At 38.0% G+C, this 22,376-nt stretch overlaps 1 protein-coding gene across 1 annotated transcript in view; it reads right to left on the bottom strand.

The window, feature by feature from the left end:
* The window catches only part of whrna (whirlin a), a 166,656-nt gene that overhangs the window by 70,176 nt on the left and 74,104 nt on the right, over positions 1 to 22,376 (bottom strand). Inside the window, exons 3-4 of the mRNA XM_079835334.1 lie at positions 16,359 to 16,580; positions 7,190 to 7,315 (exon numbers count right to left, since the gene is read on the bottom strand). Coding sequence (XP_079691460.1) covers positions 7,190 to 7,315; positions 16,359 to 16,580 — 348 coding nt within the window. The remainder of the gene's footprint in view (positions 1 to 7,189; positions 7,316 to 16,358; positions 16,581 to 22,376) is intronic.

Here is a 22,376-nt window from a genome sequence, read left to right as displayed (position 1 = left end):
AGAGAAGTACCAGCGCTCAATATGACGGATAAGAATCTTGACAGCTTTAAAAAGTACGAGCTATAAATTATTAAGGTGAAAAGCACGTCGGGAAAAGGTGAGGGGACATCTAACTGCAGATCATAGATATTCAAGCAATTTGCAAGTACAAGAAAGCACTATACTGTATAAAAACCTCTGAGGTCCTATGATTATTTTCAAGGAAACTGGCAGGGCAGTCTTATATGATTTTAACTTAAAAGATCAGCTTCAGAATTTTCAGAAAAATTACCATACAAATGAAATGACCATAAAAAAACATAAAAATGATGTTCAAATCTTGTCAAAGAATTTACTTGACAGTAAAATAAATAAATACATAAATACAAATCTAATTATACAGAAGGAAATTATGGATTCTAAGAAACAGATTGCTTTTAAAACTTAAAATAAACTTTTACAAAAAAAATACAAATAAATACAAATTTAGTCAAGTTTCATTGAATTGTTTGAACTTTAAAAAATATAATTAAAGGGAATTATATATTCTAAGAAATAGATTGTTATTGAAACATAAATAAATAAAATAGTTCTGCAATCGATAAATCGCATCCCAAATAAAAGTTTGTGTTTACATAATATATGTGTGAGCTGTTAATAATTACTATGTATATATAAATACACACTCCTATGTATATAATTAAGAAATATTTGCATGTATATTATATAAATATATTATATATTTATATAACATATTTGTATTAAATATATACATGCATGTGTTCGTATTTATACAGTATATACATAATAATAATACACAGTACACACACATATATTATGTGAACAAAATGTTTTATTTTGGATGCGATGAATCCCAATTAAATCGACTGCCCAGCACTAAAAAAAAAAAAAAAAAAAAAAAAAAAAAAAAAAAATATATATATATATATATATATATATATATATATATATATATATATATATTTTTTTTTTTTTTTTTTTAAATAAAAATAAAATAAATTATTATGAGAACCTATGAGAGAGAGACAAATATGAGAAATATGAGAAAACAGAGAAAGAAACGGTCAGATTTATTGAATGAAAAATAATTAGTAACTGTGTCTGAATTTCAGACCTCAGGCTGACAATATCACTAAAAACTCCTAAAAAGACGTTATCCTTTTTATGGGTTTTAGTAATTTGACCATTACAAACTACAACACTGCTCCCATATTAAAGTATCTTATCATCCTGCAGCCAAGTGCCTTAATTGCATTGCTCATTATCCATTTAGTACAGTAATAGAAGAGCAGCCCAAAGTGAGACTATAAAGTAAGCACAGACAGCCATACACATAAAATAACACCACAGGAAAGCACATCCAAGATAGGAGTTAGACAAAAGCAGAAATGGAGGCTGAGGCTTCAGTGGGTGCACACTGATTAACTCCAGCTCTTCTGAGGTCAGTAGAGGTTTTGTTTTGTGCTCTGTAACACTGAGGACCAGAGACCGCTCGGCGCACAAGCCCATTATTCCATCCAATTAAAACTCCACGAGCTGCATCTGCTTCTAAGACCTATAACATTTTCCATCTCTGGTTCACATCCTAAACCCATGGGTTGGAGATAAAGATAAACGCAAGGAGTGATATAGGACAACAGATACTGTTTGCAAACAAGTGCTCATGTTGCCTGTGGAAGAATGTGCTACTGTGGTCATAATCATTTTAGAGATAAGAATAAAAGCATCCATCACGACTGTCCTGAGTGTATGATAAGCACATTCTTCTGTGGCAGTGTGGAATAGAGAACAAACAACATTGGAACCCATTGGCTTACATTGTACTATACAGACAAAAACACTTGAGACATTTTTCAAAATCTTATTCTGTGTTCCACAGAAAGAAGAAATGCATGAAGGTTGGACATTTTTCAGTAGCTCTTTTCAAAATTTAACAAGCTACTTCTTCCAATAAGTATTGGTGTCACAAAATGTTATGTTGCTGTTGTTAATGTCACACTGTATTGTATTTACAACTGAGTGAGCTGAAGCAACAATCAAACATGCATTTGGACATGCAAACAAGCCTGTTCAAGAAAACGATTCATGGATTAATTTTATATTTTTTATTGAAAATTATTCAGTGAAATGAGCTGTCCATTACCCAATGTGGTAACACTTTACAATAAGGTCCTATTCGTTTCCCTATCATGCTTTTTTCGAATAATACAATTCATGCAGTGTAATATAGCTGTTTGTGAAAGTAAAATGTCTGCAAAGTTTAACAAAAGAAAAGTACATGACAAATTAAGTTATTGGGCCCTATCATACGATCATAGATTGATACGAATGCCATCTGAAAAATAGCGGAGTACGCAGAATGAGCTGATGGGAAAGTGCATGACAGTAGCCTACAAATTGTCCTAAACATTACACATGCTTTATATTAAGGGAAAAATAACTGGTAGAGATATACACTCACCTAAAGGATTATTAGGAACACCATACTAATACTGTGTTTGACCACCTTTCGCCTTCAGAACTGCCTTAATTCTATGTGGCATTGATTCAACAAGGTGCTGAAAGCATTCTTTAGAAATGTTGGCCCATATTGATAGGATAGCATCTTGCAGTTGATGGAGATTTATGGGATGCAGATCTGGTGACTGTGGGGGCCATTTTAGTACAGTAAACTCATTGTCATGTTCAAGAAACCAATTTGAAATGATTCAAGCTTTGTGACATGGTGCATTATCCTGCTGGAAGAAGCCATCAGAGGATGGGTACATGGTGGTCATAAAGGGATGGACATGGTCAGAAACAATGCTCAGGTAGGCCGTGGCATTTAAACGATGCCCAATTGGCACTAAGGGGCCTAAAGTGTGCCAAGAAAACATCCCCCACACCATTACACCACCACCACCAGCCTGCACAGTGGTAACAAGGCATGATGGATCCATGTTCTCATTCTGTTTACGCCAAATTCTGACTCTACCATCTGAATGTCTCAACAGAAATCGAGACTCATCAGACCAGGCAACATTTTTCCAGTCTTCAACTGTCCAATTTTGGTGAGCTTGTGCAAATTGTAGCCTCTTTTTCCTATTTGTAGTGGAGATGAGTGGTACCCGGTGGGGTCTTCTGCTGTTGTAGCCCATCCGCCTCAAGGTTGTGTGTGTTGTGGCTTCACAAATGCTTTGCTGCATACCTCGGTTGTAACAAGTGGTTATTTCAGTCAAAGTTACTCTTCTATCAGCTTGAATCAGTCGGCCCATTCTCCTCTGACCTCTAGCATCAACAAGGCATTTTCGCCCACAGGACTGCCGCATACTGGATGTTTTTCCCTTTTCACACCATTCTTTGTAAACCCTAGAAATGGTTGTGCGTGAAAATCCCAGTAACTGAGCAGATTGTGAAATACTCAGACCGGCCCGTCTGGCACCAACAACAATGCCACGCTCAAAATTGCTTAAATCACCTTTCTTTCCCATTCTGACATTCAGTTTGGAGTTCAGGAGATTGTCTTGACCAGGACCACACCCCTAAATGCATTGAAGCAACTGCCATGTGATTGGTTGATTAGATAATTGCATTAATGAGAAATTGAACAGGTGTTCCTTATAATCCTTTAGGTGAGTGTAGTTAACAGGTATAGTTTAAAGCAGCTTGCCCTGTCAGATGCTCTGAGAGATAGGCTACCTGTGCTGACAGACAGATAAATGTTTGCGGTGTTTAATGGGTTTGAAATGCTGTGCTTTCCTCAGTGCATAACTTACATTTCACAGGTATATTCTCCATCTGTAAATGTTAGAAAGTCATGCAAATATGTCCATTTTGCTGTCAGGAGAGGACGAGCCTTCTGCATGTGAATCTCCATGAATGAGCGCCGCCACGCGCAATAGGAGTGCAATAATTCTGACTAAAGTATACATATTTCTAAAATATTTGTTGTTGGACAATAAACGTGCCATATGTGGAATTTTAAACCTACAAGTAAGTATATTTTTATGAAATTGACCATTATAATGGGGTAATCAAATATAGGCTAATATGCTTTTGTTTTTATTTTCATTTTTAGTTTAAATAATTTTGAAAACAAAATTATTAATTTTGTTTTTAGATTGTAAACCCCCTTTTTGCACATAATATATTGCATAGCCTACATTACATTCACTGTATTTGTTTATAGCCTTCAACATCGACATTGTTTTTATGACATCATTGGGCAGGATGTGAAATAAAATTATTAATAATATAAATACATTTACAATAAGGTTTCATTTGTTAACATTAGTTAACTACTGAATTAACATGAATTAAGAATGAACAAGACTTCTACACCATTTGTTAATCTAAATTAATGTTAATTTCAACATTTTCACATACATTATTAAAATCAAAGGTTGTGCTTGTTAACATTAGTCAATGCCCTGTGAACTAACATGAACAAACAATTAACTCTTTAGAAGTATTTATAATTGTTAGTTCATGTTAACTATAATGTTGTTAACTAATGGAACTTTATTGTGAACATTTTTTAAAAATCTGCTATAATATAAATTAAGGTGCTTCTACTTTAATTAGCAAACTAATTTAGAACCTTTTAGTGAACTGAATCAAAAGATAAAATAAACATTTATGTAATAATAAGTAATATTATCTGATATGTATTCTGATATACAATATATTTATAAAGACATTGTCCCAATAGCTTCACTGTAGCTCTCTCAATTGAATGGAACACAACATTAATATTTATGAAGTCCAGTAATTCCAAGACGGATCCCTTCTTCCTCCTCCTGCTTTGAACAAATAGGGATTTGTTGCCAATGCCAATTTATACCTCTTTTCTGACAGGATAGTATATGGGGCTTCACATATTGAAAGCAACCTCTCTACAGACCTCCTGGCCTTACATCCATCTCATGGGACCTGTTGGGAAATAGATGGCTCATCCACCTGGTTTCATTGATCTGTGCATTTGTGTTTTTCTGTTTGTGTGTGTCTATATTGGGGTGTCGGGTCAGGGGTTCATCTGCTGCTAACACTATAATAACACAATCACTCTGAGTGCCGGGCTATTTGGATGAAAGCTATTTTTTCCTCTCTGAAGTGGTGGCTCACACTCGAGGGCTTAACTGCCAATTTTACAGCGAAAATTCATATTGACCACAGAAGTAAAGTTACAAAAAGGACAAAAATACACCCCCCCCCCCCCCCCCCACAAAAAAACACTATAAAAATAGTCAATGTTGCACACGCAATGCTTCACTTTTCATGTTGATGCATGGAAATGAACTGTGTAAAGATTATTCAAAATGTCTCCTTTTGTGTTTCAGAGAAAAGAATAAGAGGTCTACAGGTTTAGGGTGAATAAATGATCACAGAATCTTAATTTTTGGGTAAACTATCATGCTCCCTTTATAATCACTAAAAGCTGTCACTCATTCAGTGAACGCAATCTCACAAAGTTCCGTTATATTACTCAGTGAAGATGACGACACAATGAATCTCTTATTTACATAATGTCTACACTTTATTTGAAAGGATTTGCGAGCGTGCAGAACTGGACAAAAACTCAAGCGGTGAGTGGATTCTAACGTCAACCCCTGTGATTGGCCATTGCGTTCAAGAAATCAACAGCCAGTGATTGGCTACATTACTCACCGAAGCGAAAACACATTGGAAATGTAATCATTTGCGAGCGCAAATACAGATAAGCACTGGATCTTTTGCCAAATCTTTTTTGCTAATAATATGCTATTATTATGAAGAAAACAAATCCTAGACCAGCTGTTATGGGCCGCTTTTCCCTCTAAAAACAATCAGTGGCAGAAGCAGCAGTCGGCAGTGGTTTGAGTGAGAAAATTACATGCTATCATCAAGTACTTCTCACTCGGTCCAGAGGTGGGCACAGGGATATCCAAGCGGTCCATGACCAAGCCCCTCCCCGACCCCCCCTCTGGGGCCGGGCCTGGTTTAGTGTGTTTTTCGCGGCATTCACGCTGAAAACCAATGCTGCCTCTTAAGTCTTTTTGCCAGTCAGTGGGCGTAACCGCAGTCACTCCGGCCTATGGGGACGTCAGTGCATACCCCCTATACATTTTTTAAGTATTCTTTGATGAATAGAAGGTTTATAACAATTTAAATGTCTTTACTCAAAGTATTCATTTCTTTCAAATCTTACTGACCCCAAACATTTGAAAAGTAGTATGAGTTATCATATGTCTGCCATGATAAATGCAGATGCTTTCATGTTTGTGGACCCTCACATCAGCACTGGAGCATTGTAAACAACGCTTTCTGCCAAACTGCCACGCAGAAATCCATCTCACATCTCTCTTCTGAACAGACATATGGCCTGAAGATAAAACATCCAACACTTTCTCCAATTCTCTCTCTCTCTCTCTCTCTCTCTCCCTCCACAGAGTGTATGTGGATCGCCCTCCCTTTAAACTGCCTTCTCCTCTCAATCCCATCATGAATCTAAAGGCCGGGCACAAAGCGAACTGCCAGCTTGAAAAGAGCTTAAAACTTTCTCTAACCCCACATCATAATGATATTCACCAAAAATTGTGGCAAAAACGAACAATGGAATAAAAGCAGGATATCTGGGCATATTATTCAACAGGAGAATAGGGAGAAAAATCACACGCACTTCACAGTGGACTCTAATAATTCCTTTTTCATCTTTCACGCACAAACACACTTGACGCAGTGCTAAAATGAAAGCAGGTAGAGGTAAAACCAGCTGGACACTTCAGAAAGAATGTCCAAACAGATTATGTTTTATCAATCAACAAACCGTCAGGTTTATGGCGTGCCTATTGGATATTCTAACCACTGACCTTGCCTCTAATCCAAACCATCACAGAAACCTTTTTTGCATATTCACGAATACATTATGAAGTCTGTTTACTAAGCTGCTTTCCTCATGGGCCACATTGGCTGTTGCTCACAATGTAGGTAAAACCTGATACAAAAGACTAAAAGCAACAAAGAAACACCTAAATATTTGGATCGAGAAAATCTAAATTAACATGTCAAAGAGTTGTGGAATTTCAAGCATGAAATAAGAGAGAAAGATAGACTAGAAATTCTCAACACTGTAAAAACAAAATTCACAGTAAAAACAGGTCACTGTAAAACAAATTAAGGAAAAAATGCAATTAAAATGGATAAAATGAAAGGATGTTGGTAAAACTTGTACCTTCAGTCCTCCACACTCTGCTGCAGATCCTCTGTCCACACCAGTAATGTAGATACCCAGAGAGTATTCAGCCCCTCCGCGGATCATGAGACCCAGAGAACGGCCGTCATCCAGCACCAAATTTACCTGTGAAGAGGAAGGCATTGTCTAATTGATAGCCAAATCAAATGAATACATTTCACACTTAAAATGCATTTACCATGATTTTGTCTGCATTTAGAACAATATCAACTACCGTTCAAAAGTTTGGAGACAGTAAGATTTTTTTTTTTAAAGGAAGAAATTGATACTTTTACTCTAGCCTGGATGCCAGCCAAACTTAGCCCCGCCCACAACATTTGAGGTCGGGAAGTTCGGTCTGGACTTGATCCGTTGTGGAGCAACTATGCTCGAACCAGAGCTGTTTGGACAAATCAAATTGTCAGGGCGGGCTTTATACGAGGATGGACAGATGATCAACAGTAATGTAATCATCCACGTCACCAAAGAGTGCTTGGGTTGAATTTGTTTGAATCTGAGTATGACGACGTCAAGCTAAAGTACTCTGTGTATCCTTAAATTCTTTTTTACAACACCGGCAAAAGATCGTTTAAACGCATCTTCTTCTTCTACTTCTTCCAGCGTACATGCAGTTGAGTTCTGTTGACAACTGTGTTGCTCAACATAAGTCACTAACTCCGTTGCTCTGATTGTTTGTAGGTCTAATCTAATTGAGTGCAGAGGCATTTTCTTCCCTGGTTTGGTTGAAACACACTCCATAATCACAGCCCAATTGAGCAGTATCAGACTCATATTCTGACTAGAATCTGAGTATGACAATGCCAGGCTAATTTTGCTCAGAAAGGATGCAATGAATTGATTAAAATTGTCAGTAAAGACATTTATAATGTTTCAGAATATTTCCATAAATATACAGTTGCAAGAAAAATATGTGGACCCCTTGTAATTAACTGGTTTTCTGCAGTAATTTGCCATAAAATGTGATCTGATCAATAGACAATAGACAAACACAATGTGCTCAAGCTGATAACACACAAACAATTCGAATTTCTTGTCTCTTTATTGAACACACCCATTAAACATTCACAGCGCTGGAGGAAAAAGTAAGTGAATCCATAGACTAATTACTTCAACGAAAGCTAATTGGAGTCAGTAGCTTGCACACCTGGAGTCCAATTAATGAAAAGAGTTTGAATGTTTTGTTTAGAGCTGCTTTAATTGATAAAAGAAACTCAAACATTTTAAAATTGCTGTTCGTATAAGCATGAACTTGTGAACCATGCCTTGCAAAAAGGAGCTCTCTGAAGACATACACTCTAAAAAAAAAGGTTCTATATGGCACCAAAAATGGTTCTTGGCTCGTAATCATAGGGGAACCTTTTTAAGTGCTATATAGCACCAATTTTGGTGCTTCAGTGGTTCTTCAGCAGTTCTTCAGAGGTTGTTCACCGGTTCTTTGACTAAGGTGCTATATAGCACCGCTACCATATACAGAACATGTTAAGATATGGGGCCCTATCTTGCACCCAGCGCAATTGACTTTGTACACCGACGCATGTGTCATTCCTATTTTGCACCCGCGCAAAGCGCGCTTTTCCCTCCACAGAAGCACGTCGCTAAACTAGTGAATGAACTTGCGCTCCCTGGGCGGTTCAGCGCAAAAAAGGAGGCGTGTTCCGGCGCAAACAATCCCTGGTGCTATTTTGCTGTTCCATTAAACAATTGCGCCACTGACCAGAAAAAACATAGTCTAAAGTCAGTGGCGCGTTGCGCGTTGTTCATTATGCTATTTTAAGGGCGCATGCTTGACCATAATGTATAGCGTGCACAACGCGCATACACTTTGCTCATGTAATCTACACAGATGCAACAGTTATTTTTGCAAATCATAAATTGTTACACTAAAAAAATATTAACACATGAGATGACGGAAATCATTGTGGTGTGCCACGAAGATGTGAAAAAATAGGCATAAATCTAGCTTACAAATGATTCAGGCTAATTGTAATAATTAAGGATAAGACCTGTTTGCCCAATAGTGGCAAGACATATATGTATATAAGGACATCTGACAAATTGGTTTGTCCGTCAAGAACCAGGAAAAAAAATCGACTGAAAAACTGAAAAAACTGAAAGACTGAAAAAAAAAAAAGACTGTGAAATCACCTTTACCATAATGTACAACATTACAACTTCACTTCTCTGTCTTTCACTGCTCTTACAAGAACATCAGTCTCCTCGGCTGTGAACCGCTCCTGGCGTGCGCCTGGTAAATACGCCATAATAATAGCAATCCATAATGGAACTTGCGCACCTGCTTTTAAAGGGAATGTTGGATGACGCTCGGATTGGTTTATTCACGTTACGCCCAAACCACACCTATGAATAATGAAGCTACTTCAGACCAACCCATTTTAGATTTGCGCCGGGCGCAAGAGCCATTTATCCCGCCGGGAAAATAGCAACAGCGGCGAGACCCGCCCACAAAGTTACTTGCGCTTCGCGCTTTGCCACTTGCGTTTCAGATCGTTAAAATAGGGCCCATGGTGTTATATAGCACCAAAAGTGGTTCCTCTATGATTACGACGAAGAACCATTTTTGGTGCCATATAGAACCTTTTTTTTTGAGTGTACGATCAAGAGTAGGAAAGAAATACAAAAGCAATCTCAAAGTGTTTAGGCATCCATCAGTGGACAGTTAGACAAATTGTCTATAAATTGAGATACTTCAGTACTGTGGCTACTCTTCCTAAAAGTGGGCTCTCATCCCAGATGACTCCTAACAGCGCATCTACACCAGACGCGACCATTGACTAGGCTGTCTTCACTGGACGCGATAAAGCGCCTGTTGCAAAGCATTTGTCCTTTGTGTCACTATGTCATAAATAGAACGAGGCATCAGTTTACTGTCAGGGATTTGTTGCATCACATCGCATCCAGTGTAGACAACATCACTGATTATAATGGGTTCTATTGTCTTTTGTCATGGTGCTCGCATCTGGTGCAGACGTGTCACAACACAGAATCCTTAATGAGGTAAAGAAGAACCCACGAGGAACAGCTAAAGGCTTGGAGACATCACTGGAACTGGCGAACATCCATGTTCAGGAGTCTACCATACGCAAGTCTTTGAATGGGCAGGGTGTCTATGGCAGAACATCACGGAGGAAGCCCAAAAAAACATTGCTGCGTGCCTGAAAGAGCACCTTGGCAAACCACAACGCTACTAGGAAAATGTTTTATGGACTGATGAAACAAAAGTTGAATTGTTCGGGAAGATTACTCAACACTATGTATGTTACAAAAAGGGCACAGCTTACCAACATCAAAGCATCATCCCAACAGTGAAGTACGGTGGAGGGAACATCATGATTAGGGTTTGCTTCGCTGCCTCAGTGACTGGACCACTTGCCATCCAAGGGGAAAATTAATTCCCAAGTTTACCAAAATATCCTACAGGAGAATATCAGGGTGGTTGTCTTCTGGCTGACGCTTAGTAGGAGTTGGGTGATGCAGCATGACATTGACCCTAAGTATTGAAGTAAATCCCCCACAGACTGGCTTCAGAAAAAGAAAATGCGCCTTTGGAGTGGCCCCGTCAGAGCCCAGACCTTAACCCCATTGAGATGCTGCGGAATGACCTCAAAAGAGCTGTTCACACCAGACATCCTACAAATGTGTCTGAGCTGAAGCAGTTTTGTAAAGAGAAAAGCCTCCTGAACATTGTGCAGGTCCGAACCCAAAAGCGCTTGCTTGCACTTACTTTTTCCTCCAGCACTGTGAATGTTTAATGGGTGTGTTCAATAAAGACACAAGAAATTCGAATTGTTTTTGTGTTATCAGCTTGAACACATTGTGTTTGTCTATTGTTGCGACTTAGTTGAGGATCAGATAACATTTTATGTCAAATTACTGCAGAAAACCAGTTCATTCCAAGGGTTTCACATACTTTTTCTTGTCACTGTATGTATCACAGTTTCCACAAAAATACTAAACAGTACAACTTTTTTTTAAAGTGATAATAGTACAAAATGTTTCTTGAGCACCACAATTTGCATATTAGAATGATTTTATCATCATGTGACACTGAAGACACTGAAGACGATGAAAATGGTTGCGGAAAAGTCAGCTTTGCCATCACAGGAATAAAGTACATTTTTAGAAATATTCGATTAGAAAACAGTTATTTTAAATTGTAATAATATTTCACAAAATTACAGTTTTTACTGTATTTTTTATCAAATAGCAGAGTATTTAATTTTTTTTTTAAATGAATAATTATTTAAAAAGTGTTTATGTCAGGTTCTGTGGTGTTTTCAGATTCTTTTTCAAGGACTTTTAGTTTGTCTTTATTTCTTGTGATTCCGTTCTGTTGTCAAGGTTCCTAGCACGTTTATCATTGGTTATCATGGTTACTCATTGGCTGTGTTCGAAATTGCCCCCCTATACCCTCATTAACTATTCCCTATTAGTCCACTAATATAGTTTACTTGAGGGAGTGAATGAAAACAATTGAGTGAATTTGGATACTGAGTGCGCCGGAAGGTCTGCCTTTTTTGCATAGTTTGTGCTTGCTGTTTAATAATCATTATAAATATATACACCGATCAGGCATAACATTACGACCAGGTGAAGTGAATAACACTGATTATCTCTTGATCAAGGCACCTGTTAGTGGGTGGGATATATTAGGCAGCAAGTGAACATTTTGTCCTCAAAGTTGATGTGTTAGAAGCAGGAAAAAATGGGCAAGCTTAAGGATTTGAGCGAGTTTGACAAGGGCCAAATTGTGATGGCTAGACGACTGGGTCAGAGCATCTCCAAAACTGCAGCTCTTGCGGGGTGTTCCCGGTCTGCAGTGGTCAGTATCTATCAAAAGTTATCCAAGAAGGAACAGTGGTGAACCGGCAACAGAGTCAAGGCTCATTGATGCATGTGGGGAGCAAAGGCTGACGAGCTACTGTAGCTCAAATTGCTCAAGAAGTTAATGCTGGTTCTGATAGAAAGGTGTCAGAATACACAGTGCATTGCAGTTTGTTGCATATGGGGCTGCATAACCGCAGACCAGTCAGGGTGCCCATGCTGACCCCTGTCCGCTGCCGAAAATTGCCAAAAGTGGGCACATGAGCGTCAGAACTTAACCACCGAGCAATGGAAGAAGATGGTCTGGTCTGATGAATCCCATTTTCTTTTACATCACGTGGATGGCTGGGTGTGCGTTGCTTACCTGCGGATTGAATGAGTGTACTCGATAGAGTCCACTATGGTTTTGGACACCACTACAAAAGGCTGTTCCCTCAAATAGTGCCCTTTTTAAGGGTATAGGGGGTGATTTTGGACACAGCCATTGTTTTGTTGATTTAATACACCTGTTCCTCATTTTCATCCTTGGTTAGTTTTGGATATAATCCCCTCAATTTCATTCACTCATTGTCTGGTGTTAGTTGTCCAATTGTGGATATCGCTCTTTTTTTATTTAATAAAGTAATTGCATTTAGATCCGCTTCGCCTGCCTCATCTTCAGCCTGAAACGTTACAGTCTATTTCTTTAAAATAAATGCACATGGTTTGACATTTTATCTATTGAAATAACAATCAGACATTTTAAAGCGTGCCATAAGTTACCAAATACATTACACAGGCTGCTTCACACACACAAACAAATCTCTGAAATGTGGCATTGACATTACGGCGTGACAAGGAAATTAATATATTTCCCAACCACAATGTGTTGTTACAATTCACCTCTCAAACCTAGAGCACCCATTACTGTGCCTTACAACTATAATTCTTGACTCTAACAACCCATGCGCCTTAGCAAACGGCAGATCTGCTGAACCAGCAGAAGGACTAATGTGACTCCCACGACCTCTTCACAAAAGCAACAATAGTGCTGTGATTAGAATGCATCATAGAATCCCCGCATAGCCAATCAGATGAGGTCACCGGAGCGCCTGTGCACTCTGGGAGATCAATGCAGCAGCGCGTCGTCTCTTTCAAACACCAGCCCACACCAAAAGCATCTGTCGCTCACTAGCCCGCTGCTTAAAGGTTATTACTAGCCATCCCTGAAAGGTCAAGGTGGCATAGGGCCAGACTGCGTTTTGTTTGTGTCATTGTTCATAATGCCACACATTTATAAATGTCTCTTCCATGAATGGCTCACTATATTTATTTTTTATTCTTCTTTAGAAGCGTGCTAGAGGATTAGATTTTGGCTTCCAACAGAGCTTTCTACGCAACTTTGTTTCAGTACCCAGGAATTTGTCAGAATTACCCTGCAAATTGCTTCACCGCGATGTGAGACCGACCAAGCAGGGTAGTAAATCAGGGCGGACCGATGGAGATTTCTGCTGCGCTGTGCAGTACTGATGAAGCCGGCATGCTACGCTAGCGCTATCGCGTCCAACGGCCGCAGGGCCCGAGAAAGAGCGTGCGCTCTCCAGTAGCCTTGGAAGATTTACACCCGGATGAACAGCTCATAAAACTCTCCCTATAATCACATTTAACAAATTCTGGCATACAGGTGAGAGTATAAGAAAATATAAGGGGGGGAAATAATGCTAGGGTAAATTTGGGGAGCGGAGAGAAAAAGGTTCTCGCATTTAAAACGAGCCAAAATGGACAATGTTCAGTGATTGATTGCTTAATTTGTCCGACTAACAGTGTGTGTTCACAGTTCCTTAGGCAAATAATGACGTGCAAACAAAACAATTTTTTTTCCTCACACTTCATTGATTTATATATTTAATTCAGAGTTTAAAATTCATAACAGGGCACCTGCATCCAACTGCAGACGTCTTAGTTTTGTTCAGGTCTGATGGAGACTGAGTAACTGTGGAACAGACTCTTGTATTTGCTGCCTCTTAATGTTTCATACATATTCAATAATTGTCTGATAAAAAGACACCTAGCCCAAAACACTAATCCACCGTTTGGATTTACCCCTAATAGACAGTATTGTTCTAAATGGAAATGCATTGGCGTAAAGGGTTTATCAGCAGAGTACACATTGTGTATGTTTACCAGAAAGACTTCTGTAAAATGCAAATTGAACACACACATGCGCACACACACAAATTCACTCAAAATGTGTTTTTTTTTTAACTCAATCAAATCAAAGTAGCACAAAACGTTTATCAGAAGTACCAAATAACATCTCAGGTGCACCAAATCAGGGCTGATTTATAAATCCCCGTCTTAAAGCGATACTGCCCATTAGCTAGTGAAGATGATCACAGATAGTTTAGCCCAGAGACATGCATGTGTGACTGCAGATAAATGATGACTTATAGAAAAGGGCAGCGGTCCAATGGCACTTCAGCGTCATTGTGGTTGTCATCAGCTGGCACAAATAAGATAAAGAGCTTTGGTTTACAGAAATAATTGCGTAAAACAGCGTTTCAAGAAAGACAAGGCAAATTCTTCATTCGCTCCTCTCTTACGCACCAGTGAAAACTCATTTTTGCACTCAACCTATACAGCAGCAGAGCACTTAAAATGACATCCATTTATTGAAGCCGGTGAGCTGTAAACAACACAGCTTTAACATTGAGTTTTTGAAGGCTCTTGCACATGCAAATGATCAGAAGTTCTCCATCCATACTGTATTTGAACAACTATGCAACTGTCGCCCACACCTTTTTAGTAATCTGTTTGTTTGTTCTTTAAGGACAACACTACTTTATGAAGAAGAAACTTCCAGCTAACAAACCGGTTAAATATAGACAAATACACTGCTGTTCAAAGGTTTGGGGTGAGTATTCTGTGTGTGTGTGAATTGACTTCTCTTTCACGTCTTCTTGCGCTTGATCGGACATATTCTCACAAAACTATAACAAAAATGCCCAAATTGGCGAGTATACTAGTAAACAGTCAGTTATGTCTTGCATAACATAAACAGTTGACAAATAAACCGCATGTGTAAGGACTGGTTCACACAGAACACGCATTTTTCTGTTAAAAATGTGAGATGCAGGGCAGTGGAACGAATAAAACCGCAAGGTCTAAAGATGCGTTTTTTAAAAGTTGAACTTCTTTTAAAGGGTCAACTTTAAATTATGCAAAATTCACTTTTATAAGGTGTTTGAACACATATGTGTCTGCAGTGTGTGAGAACAACCAGCCTATAATGGTAAAAATCCACTCAATTTTTAAAAATCAAAAGCAGTCTCTTACGTGCTGATTTCAGATAAAAAATTGCACATGACGTGAGATTGTGCTGTTTTGTTTTTGCCGGTATGCCGGAGCATGAGCGGATCTGTGGGGTATTTTGAGCTAAACTTCACCCTGGGGGACATTTCAACTTGTAAAAATGTCAACTTGTAAAAAGGGGCATAATAGGTCTCCTTTAACCTTTTAGGATGCTGTGGCATGTGCGAGACGCTGTAAAAGACGTGAGAAGTGAACTGTTAAAGACGTCCATCTTAGGCATTTACCTTGATAAACAATGGAAAAGTAGCGCAGTGGAATGGAAAAACAGTATACTGGATCCATGAATTAGGTCTTAAAGTGACAGCATCCTAATATTCTTGCTGCTGCCTGTGTTTATAATGTTAATCAAACAATAAGACAAAGAAAAAATAATCGCTGAATAGCTTTTGTAACTTTAATAATGATTAATCTATATTTAGTTTATACAGTGAAGACAATGCAGTTATTTTACATTTGATTAATATATTCCCATTTCTGTACCTGAAAACTACGGTTAGACCAACCTGAAAAACAGCTTATTTCATTTATATGCTTGCTCTATTTGTACTATTGCTCATAATTAGATTTTTTATACTTATTTTTTTACTGTTTACTTGTCTTCAACAATATTTGAAATTTAAATGATGTTAGGTTAGTTTATTAAGGTTACATGTGTCCAAAACACTGGAAACTAGGCCTCTTTTATTTATTTATTTATTACTTTTTTTGTGGTGGGGCCAGTGAAAATTTTGCCAGGGCAAGTAAAAATCTGAACCACTGGCCCAACCGGGCCGGTAGAAAAAATCCTTAGCGTTGAGCTCTGAAAATATCATTTAGATCCCAAACTTTTAAACAGTAGCGTATATTAACTTAATTGAAATTGAGTGATATCCTCATTACATGATAAGCATTATGTAAACACAATAAACTGATTGCTATAACTCAAGTAAGGCATGCTGTAAATGTGAGCCTTCACCTTCTTCTCATCGCCGTCCTGCAGAAGCTGCATGTGACTGCGGCCCTGACTGTTAGACCTGCGCAGAGTGGCGCTGCGATGCTCAGCCAGCAGGTCAGGGGGTGGGGACACACTGCGCCCCTGTGGATCCACCCATGTGTAGACATGATTTGTGACATAACCACCTGGGATACGGCCCACAGAACGCACCGACATGGAGAGCTTTTTGCTGCCCTTCAGCACCTGTGTGAGAGAGAGAGAGAGAGACAGTAACAGTGAGATGAAGAGGTACAATCAGTCCAGTGTGTCTGCTAAGCGATAAAAGGCAGAGGCAGTTACGGGAATGTCAAGATATTCATGTGAAAATGCTAACATTTCCACTCCATATGATAAAGAGCTCCATCAATACTCAAGCTGCACACAACAAACACAGTGCTGAAGAAGCTACCTGGAAACCGACGCTTACCAAGCTACACATAATTTTAAAGCACTACAAGTTACTAACCAAAAACAGCTAAATACATATATTGAAGCTATTTAAGGAGGAAATATCTTCCAACAAATAAATCATTTCTGATGAAATAAGAATGAGATCAGTATTTATCTGCCACAAAACAAACAATAAGGATCTTTAAGACTTAACTTGCAAACGTAAGGAGATTTTGATTCATCCCAGTGAATTGAATCATTTGATTCAGTTCACCAATATGACTCAGATTCAAATAGGGTTCAGATTCATTGAATAATACACAGTAAAAATGCAACTAATAACTTGAAATACCCTAATTAATCTAAAAAATAGTGATGAACAGGAGAATTTAACAAAATATTTGGTAGCACTTTATTTTACAGTCCTGTTCCCCATGTACATATGTACTTACTGTAGTAATTATAATAACTGGGTAATAACTAGGTACTAACCCTGAACCTACCCCTAAACCTAACCTTAATCCATGTAGTTCCCCTGAAGTACTTTCTTAGGTAAGTACACTAACTAAGTACACATAAGTGCACATACTGTAAAATAAAACGCAATCAAATATTTGTAAAATGAGATGAATTGGTGAATCATTTTAGAAGCAGTTCACTTTCATGAATCATTTGAATGAACTTAAATTAATCAGACTTTCCAATGCTACATACTATGTTTCCGCCACAGAATAAAAAATAAAAAAGGTAACTGTGACTTTTTAATCGCACAATTCAGACTTTTTTTCTTGCAATTGCGGGTTTAAATCTTGCAATTCTGACTTTTTTATCTCAAAATTGCATGATATAAATTTGCAATTGCGAATTATAAAGTCAAAATTTAGTGATATAAAGTCAGAATTGAGTAATATAAAGTCAGAATTGCGAAATATAAACAATTCTGAATTTTTTCCTCAGAATTGCTAATATTTCACAATTCTGACTTTATAACATGCAATTGCGACTTTACTGTATATCACACATTTCTGACTTTATATCACTCAATTGCGACTTTATTTCCAACAATTCTGACTATAACTCAAGATATAAAGTCAGAATAGTGAGATATAAGTCAGTCTTTTCCCCCTCAGAATTGGACTTAATGACTTGCAATTGCGAGTTTATATCTCAATATTCTGAGAAATAAAGTCATAATTGCGAGATATAAAGTCATGATTGCGAGTTATAAAGTCATAATTTTGTGATATAAAGTTGCAATTGCATGTTATAAAGTCAGAATTGCGAGTTATAAAGTCAGAATTGCATGGTATAAAGTCAGAATTGCATGGTATAAAGTCAGAATTGCATGGTATAAAGTTTGAGTTTGAGAAAAGTCAGAATTGTGAGATAAACTCACAATTCTGACTTTATAACACAATTGCGAGTTTATATCTAGCAATTCTGAGAAAAACAGCCTGAATCGCGAGATGTGAACTTACATTTGCGAAAAGTCGCAATTATCTTTTAAAATATTTTATTCTGTGGCGGAAACAGGCTGCCAAAACATACACCCGCAACTGGTTAGAAAAAAAATTATGTTTCAGTAGTTCAGCTGTTTTTAAAAAATAACATAGCTAAGTTAGCAGCATTAAGTTAGTCCCCACTGCTAAAACACATGGGCAGATCTCTTCTCAGAGACATACAATACAGACGAACATTGTGCAGAGATGAAAGTCCCAGTGGTGTTTGCCTCATTGGTCTCTGATGGTCTGCTATGCTCACTATCACTCCACAGATCAAGTCTAGTGCAACTGGCACTGCGGGACACCACAAATTCAGCTGAGTGTGAAATTACACCATTATCTCCTACCACACACACACACACACACACAAAGATACACTAAGTTGGCATTAAACACACACATCCCAATGCAACTTAAAATTGGGCTGAACTCAAAAAACGTCCTGTTCTCAGGGTGGCCTCACAGTATCTACTTTCCATGCAGCTCAGACTCCTTCACTATGCACTTCAGAAACGGTTAGGAAGTTTGTGTCCGCAGGCGTGCTCTGTTGCGTATCTCTGACCTAGTTCTGCTGAATGTTTATTGAGCTGCAAAATACAGTGGTCCAGAATTTAAGTGTAACAAAATAAAATTGCTTATTCGTGAGTCACCCCCTCCGTTGAAAATAAACACCAATGGTGCTTTGTTAATCTCCAGAAATGTTTCAAAGCCCAAAGTTTTGATTTATTTAGGAGTTAATCTGGTCCGTAAACATCTGGTTTCCTTTCTTTCCGGGGCTGGGATTTGCCTGGGTTGTTTAAGCAAATGACAAGTTGTTTTTTGGGATAGAGGAATGCAGAGCAAAGACAAATAAAATACAGACACGTTTGGAATGAACAGAAAATGTAAGAAATATATGAGAAAGTGAAAAGGTGAAAGAATACAAATTCCTTGAAGGGATGCAGTCACAAAAAAATGAAAATTTGTTTTCTCAACCTCATGTTGTTCCAAATCTGTGTGACCAAGCAATGCAGACCGTTTTGGCTGTTTCCACTAGATTCCAGAAAATACTGGAAAAAAGAAATCTTGCATACATGATCCAGACAAAAATATTTTTTCCGGTATTTTCTGGAATTGTGGAAACAGCCAAAACTATCTGCAGGGTGCTAGAGCACACAGGGCCTGAGTTATACACTTTCAAAAATGAATTTATAACCCAAAAAAATCATATTACATTATTTATTACAGCTCAGATAACATATACTTAAATGTTTATCCCTTTTAGCAGTGTTTTATGCATCTTCAAAGGGTTTCCTGTAAAATGACACCAACATTTTGTATTTAGACCACTGGGTATGGGAAGCTTTTCAATTTGGGTTTTTTAGCTAATTTCAACTTCACATGAATCACAAATCAAACTATTTAGTATATTAATATTTACAAGATACTGTACATATTCACGAATAGGCTACAACTCCTCATAATTGCTTTAATAGCACGTATACAGTATGTCTGCCCGTTTTCGTTCGTGTGACTGCAGCCTATGCTTTTCTGCTACAGACTGAAGTGCGCGAGTAGCCTTTAACGCGTCACGCCATTACTTTTCATTACCATTTACTTTATTACTTTCAGTTAATAAAGGAGAAAATACTGCACATTTCTGGTGCTATTTTTGTGATTGTTTGGGGCATTCTACAGCCCTTCATCAAAACTTTCAACACATAGCCCACCTAAGATTGTTTTAATCAATGTACAAATCGTAAAAACAGAACAATCAGTTCCTAAAATCTGCTTGGGTGGGCAAGGCAGACGTTTGGGTGGTGCCCATACCTAGAACCGGCCCCGCTTCTTAGGGCCTTTTCACAGAGATTGTTTTGGTGCGGATCCAAGCGTGATTGCCGTGTTCACATATGCCTAAATGAACCCAACCAAAGGGAGAAAACACACCAGGTTCCAAAACAAACGCTCAGGAGTGAAAGCACCCTTAAACCTAAAATGACAAATGGGACACCATATAGTCTTATGGACTTAACGGACACGTGCACACGGCGGCCATTGCCAGTCCACAAGACCACAAGTGCACATGATGAGTGCCATTTGGGACAGGGCCAACATCAACTTATCATACAAGTATCATAATAGTCAATATTCAAAAGTTTGATGGCGACATTTTTTTTTTCTCTTATGCTCACCAAGGCTGCATTTATTTGATCAAAAATAGAGTAAAAATAGTAATATTGTGAAGAATTATTACAATTATAACAATGCAGCAGCCATTCAAGTCTTCAGTGTCACATGATCCTTCAGAAATCATTCTAATATACTGATTTGGGGCTCAATAAAACATTTTTTATTATTACCAATGTTGAAAACAGATGTGTTGCTTAATATTTTTGTGGAAACCGTGAAACATTTCTATCAGGATTCTCTGATGAATAGAAAGTTAAAAAGAACATCACTGATTTGAGAAAAATGTAATAAATGTAACTTTTGATCAATTTATGTGTGCTTGCTATATAAAAGTATGAATTTCTTTTTTAAAAAAGTTACTGAACCCAAACTTTTGAATGTTAATTCTATTCTATTCTATTCTATTCTATTCTATTCTATTCTCTTTTATGCTTTTGTTTCCTTCTTGAAGCTTGAAAGCGTTATTAATTGTAATTTCATGAAGAAAAAAAAAACTAGAACATTCTTTAAAATGCTTCCTTTTATATTCCACAGAAGAAATAAAGTGATACGGGTATGGAACGACATGAGGGTGAGTAAATTATTTTCCTTTTTGGGTGAACTATTCCTTTAAGGGACTACAGGAGAAGATAAAAAACAGCTTTGTCCCTGCTGTGAATACTAACAAATAAGAGAGCGCCTGGCAGCGAGATTCTTAATGCACCATCGCTGCTCTAAAGTGCTGACTGTGACACTGTCTGATGGAGTGTGTCAACAAATGAGTGGAGCAACGGAATACTGTTGGGAGAGGGAGAGAGAGATGGAGGGATGGATGGAGAAAGACAGCAAGCAGGCAGCTTATCATATGATATGCTACAATGTCACCTTAGGAAAGCCAATAATGCCAATAATGTGGAAAAATGCATTGATAGCCCCAAGCAAGAGCAGAAGGACATAATTAAAGAAAGTTTCATGCTGCTGAGAGAGAAGCGAAATGTTGGATTCAACTCATCTAGAAGACTCTTTGCAACATTTGCAAGACATTTTACTTCCATGTGACATTTCAGAAGGTGGAGCAACACACTACAACAAGGGACTTCCATTAAGAATTCATGTTGAGTTCAACTGTGAGTCTTTTCATCCCTATATCCCGGTGAAACTGCTTCTCGTACAAGAACAAATGTAGGCCAATGGGAATTGATTGCATAATTGGATCGCTGCGGTTTGCTATTTCTTATCATTTATAATAAATACTGCATTAAAAAAATCCATTTTGATTTCATGTTGACTTTAAAGGCCATGAACACTTAAAGCTAATTGGTCCACGTAATTTCAGATCTGAGCCTGACGGCCCTAACAATTCACATGAAACCCAGCGCGCGCACACTGAGCTGCCAGGCATTCTGTTTATTTACTGTCATTTCCAATGGGACCGATAAAGCATTCGCGAGCAGAATGAGAAATCAAGTCGTAAATGCCGAATGTTTGAGCATGTGACGCTCGGTGTGCACTGACCAGCTGGCAGACTGAAGCAAACAGAAAACGCATACATAAACAGACAATCTGTGATTGTTACTTGGAATTAGCATAACAAAAAGGGGCCAATTAGATGATCACAAAGGGTAATTGGGTCTGGTTAGCAGTGTCGTGTGCTCAGAATGCGTTTATGAGATTACGCAGATGAGCTCGGAAGGGACGCAGGACACATTTGCATGTGATTGAGCGATTCTGGATGAAAACCAGGAGGACAATGAATCTAAAATATTTAAGAATCAATGTAGTACAATTAGATGGATCGGAGTTCTTGTGCTCACATATAGCGTGTTTTGCGTAGGTGTGTTTATTTTTTCAAGCAACTAGTTGTGTAGGTGTTCATTTGTCATCCCAACAGATATACAGCTCTGTCATACAGTAGTGAGTTATGATCTTTGAACACTACCATTCCGATTGGTATGATTTT

Source organism: Gobio gobio, assembly GCF_949357685.1.
Source record: "Gobio gobio genome assembly, chromosome: 14".
Taxonomy (NCBI): domain Eukaryota; kingdom Metazoa; phylum Chordata; class Actinopteri; order Cypriniformes; family Gobionidae; genus Gobio; species Gobio gobio.
Note: the sequence above shows the minus strand (reverse complement) of the source record. Positions and strands in the feature narration are given on the sequence as shown.